Raw genomic sequence first — 4,039 nt, forward strand, 5'->3', positions numbered from 1 at the left:
ACTATTGCATTTTAATGTAAATAATTATTATAAATAGTAACTTAATCTATAGCCTTAAGATGGTGTATAGAAATTTTTTTTATTTATGATTATGATAATATTTATTTTTTTTATACAATATTTAAAATTATTTATATTTTTTCTCTAATTTATAAATAAAAAAGTAATACACTTTAACGCACTTAAACCTATATCCTCTTACATTAACATTAATATTCATATCAATCCAACTGTTTAATGAAAAAATCTAAAAAATATATTATTTTATATTTCGGATAATCTAAAGAATAGAGTAGAAATGGGTAGATTGGACAAAATTATATAAATTGAAAACGCATATAGAAAGGTACACCATTTTATTTTATATGTCCTTGGTTTTATAAAACTTTAGGCGCTGCCACCAGGTTTTAATAGATACCCTACTGACAATCACACTATATTCAGTGAGCCTGACCAATGTGATTTTACCACGTTACGACCACGTGGCATGAGACATTTCCATCTTGCTTCTTTCTTCAGCATGATTGGCCTTTAAAACGGAATCACTAAAAAGGCTGACAGAAATCCCTTACCTGATTATACTTCAGTTAGGGATAGCACCGTAATTTCGAACACCTTCTCTCAGTTCTCACTTTGCTTTAAGATGTCGTAACTGATAGTGTATTGCTAGTTACGAGGTTTTTCTCGAAATTACAATAATACCAATTTGTTTCTCTCTTTATTTTCCCTTTTGATTCGGATAATTGGGGGGTCTAGTTTGAAGAATTTTCCTTTTGAGGGTTTCACTTTAGCTGTCTGATTTGTGTGTGTTTGTTTGATGGGAATAATTTTCCGGGAAAATACCCGGTCATGGGAAAGTTATCTTTTAAGGATTCACTAAAAGCGCTCGAAGCTGATATTCAACACGCCAATACTCTGTATATCTTTTTCTCTCCCTTTCTTTTATTTGATTATATTTTCTTTTGCTGTTTTTTTTTTTAATTTCTGGGGTTTTCCTGTTTTTATGCTTGTGAATTTTGATTGCTTAACTGTTGACTTGAAACTTTCTTTTTTCCTTTTTTGAAGAAAAATGTTTTTTTCCCTTAAAATAAAGCGGTGTGCTTATCTACTCAAACAAAGGCCAAACTTTGAATGGAAACTTTGTTGGTTAAGTTTTTTCTCCTATGGTTGTTGACTTTGTTGGCGCTGATTGTTTCCATAATTAGTGTTTGACAATAAAAGTTTTCACAGCCAAATTATTAAAGTTCTAAAGTCTCAAATGTATTCTGGATAGTTGTCATCCAAAATGTCACATTGTGTTTACCAGCAATGGGTTTAAAATTTTCAGTCAAAATGTGTATGGTTATGAATTTGTAGAAATAGATTGTAAGGAAGGAAGCGTTTCTTAATTCTGGCTTCCTGAATGCATAAACACAAACAAATGGAATTTTGTAAGCCGACAATGAGATTTGAGTGAAGGGTCTTGTATCTGTAGCTAATAGAGGAGCCACTCAATGTGTAAAAATTTCAGTAGTCCATGCTAATGTCAAAGATTATGAGTGCACAATGTAGTAAGCACATTCTTTTTTGCTTAACTATTGGCACAGCTTGATTTTTAACTTGCTTTTTCCGGTCTGATTTCAGGGCTTTTGATTATCCGAGGGAGAAAGATGGAGCACGACTTCAAATGAGACTGTCTTACAGCCCTGCAGCTCAGTTTTTCCTTTTCCTTGTTCAGTGGACCGACTGCCAACTAGCCGGTGCCCTTGGTTTGCTCCGGATACTTATTTATATGGTATGCTTCTTTGCCACATACAATTTTCCAAGATGCGTTTAAGGCCTCAAACTCTCCCTTCTCTCCCAAGTCTTTCACTGTTCTTTTATTGCGATCAAATTTTTAATCTGTTACCTGATAATTACTTACAATGGGGATTCAATGTCATGAATTGATGCAGACCTATGCCGATGGCAAGACCACCATGTCTGTGTATGAGAGGAAAGCCAGCATTAGAGAGTTTTATGGTCAGTGAGTTTTCTGATAAATTGAAGTCTTTAGTTGAAATGCTTGTTCTTGGTCTCAGTCATTCTCTTTAATCATTGGGGCTGACAATATGGTTAGCACATTGCAGTGAAATCCAACTCACTAGTTTGTTTTTCTTAAACAGCGGTAATATTCCCGTCTTTATTGCAACTTCAAAAAGGCATTACCAGTTTGGAAGATAGGAAACAGAAAGAAGTGTGTACCATGAGGTACCGTAAGAAGGATGAATCCGAGAGGGGGAAACTCTCTGAAATTGACTTAGAAAGGGAAGAAGAGTGTGGGATTTGCTTGGAGATGAGCAGCATGGTTGTTTTGCCTAACTGTAGCCATTCTCTGTGTTTGAAGTGTTATCGGGATTGGTAAGTTATTTCTTCTCCGAGTACTGCTTCGTAGAACTGTTGTTGAGACTTTTTATTCTTCAAAAGTAGAATTATCCATACCGGCAGTTACCAAAGCCTGTTTTACTGTATAGAAGTGTTTGCATCGTTATAGGTTCATGATTCAGGATTGTGTTCCACTCATGCTTCGTAAGTGATCTGATGCTTTTTTTATGTTCCTGTTAATTTCAGGCACGGCCGGTCTCAGTCATGTCCCTTCTGTCGGGACAGTCTCAAAAGGGTCAACTCATGTGACCTTTGGATTTACACCGAGAAGAGCGAGATCGTTGATTTGTCACTGATATTGAGAGAGAATTCTAATAGGCTCTTCATGTACATTGATAAATTGCCGCTTATTGTTCCAGACCCTGTATTTGTTCCTTATGATGTTCATGTTAGGTGATTGCTTCAGTGTAGGGCATCATAATTGCCTGTATATATATAAAACTAGCATGACTGTATATCAATCTATATATAATCATACTTGCCATTCTGAAATGTATATGCTTTCTGGCTATGAAAAATAATAATATAAGTATCATTAAATGCTTCCCGAGTCATCATAGGCTTGAGTTTACAAACAATCCTGTGATATGCGAAAGTGCAGCTTCTAATGCTTTGATATGCTGCCAAATCAAGACCCAGGCTAGCTACAAATAGTAGCAGCCCACGGTTCAACTACCGAGCAGCCAGATGTTATTTGCATGCATCATGTGCATCCCAATGGCCAACTTGTGACCAATGTATCTTCTATGAAAGAACTCCAGGCACCAACCAAATGAACCACTCCACTCCTTGCAAAAACAATAGCGCTAGAAAGCAAACAGCGGATTGCTGGAACTGGCACAGAGCTAACGGCTAGATGACCAAACGCAAATTAACCACTACTGGATAAGCGAACCCACCGAGGAAAAATGAGGAAACCAGGTAAGCACTGAACTAGTTTCTCTTAGCTACGGAACTAGTAATTTAAGCAACTGCAAGAAAGAAACAGTGAGTAATCATACGAAGTATTTGGATTATCTTTGAGGGCAAAGAGAGATCATCAATCGCAAAGGCAAAGCCAAAGAGATTGAAATGCTACCATCTACAACATTTGTGAGCATAGCCTGGCAAAACCAAGCTACATAGCGAACAACTTAACACATGGATACAAGGAGTGGGAATTTGTAGAAGCAAAATTGCCAGTTTTAAATGAAGGGATACTATTTATTAATATTGAAATAATGTTAAAACTTCGTGCAATGCCACATTATGTTGACACCTTGAAGACCTGGGTGGATGCATAAACCTTCCTACGGTTTTAAAAAGGATGGTCTCTATAAAACGGCTTTCCGTGAACGAGGATAACTGAAGTCTCAATTAGCTCAAAGAAAGAGAGGATACAGACGATATTTAATAAATAAAAAAAAATCCCAACACGCACTTTAATTTCATAAAATGAATGGGAAACGAAAAGATATGCCTCCTTTCCTTAGGTGAGGTTGACCCAACACTTGCCGGTTTTCTATCCCTACTGCCCCACGACCACTCCCATACCAGAAGCAGCTCTAGAAGATCGGTCTGAACCCCTGAGGTTGGTTTCTCTTTTTTCTATTTCCTGTTGGTGTCCTTTGCTTTCATGTTGCGTGTTTTTTTTTGT

General features: G+C 36.6%; 1 protein-coding gene across 1 annotated transcript; it reads left to right on the forward strand.

Moving 5' to 3' along the window:
* Positions 1–568: 568 nt before the first annotated feature.
* Positions 569–2,957, forward strand: LOC107906617 (E3 ubiquitin-protein ligase AIRP2). The gene is made up of 5 exons (XM_016833661.2): positions 569–917; positions 1,624–1,774; positions 1,935–2,001; positions 2,145–2,379; positions 2,590–2,957. The coding sequence occupies exons 1-5, from the start codon at positions 850–852 to the stop codon at positions 2,798–2,800; spliced, it is 732 nt and encodes a 243-aa protein (XP_016689150.1). The 5' UTR covers positions 569–849; the 3' UTR covers positions 2,801–2,957.
* The last annotated feature ends 1,082 nt before the right edge of the window (positions 2,958–4,039 follow it).

This window comes from Gossypium hirsutum, chromosome D05, assembly GCF_007990345.1.
Source record: "Gossypium hirsutum isolate 1008001.06 chromosome D05, Gossypium_hirsutum_v2.1, whole genome shotgun sequence".
In the NCBI taxonomy this organism is placed as follows: Eukaryota; Viridiplantae; Streptophyta; class Magnoliopsida; order Malvales; family Malvaceae; genus Gossypium; species Gossypium hirsutum.

Coding starts and splice junctions, on each gene's coding strand:
- LOC107906617 (XM_016833661.2), top strand. CDS start 850: ATGGGAAAGTTATCTTTTAAGGATTCACTAAAAGCGCTCGAAGCTGAT. Junction 1,775..1,934: donor TCCGGATACTTATTTATATG/GTATGCTTCTTT, acceptor GAATTGATGCAG/ACCTATGCCGATGGCAAGAC. Junction 2,380..2,589: donor TTGAAGTGTTATCGGGATTG/GTAAGTTATTTC, acceptor TGTTAATTTCAG/GCACGGCCGGTCTCAGTCAT.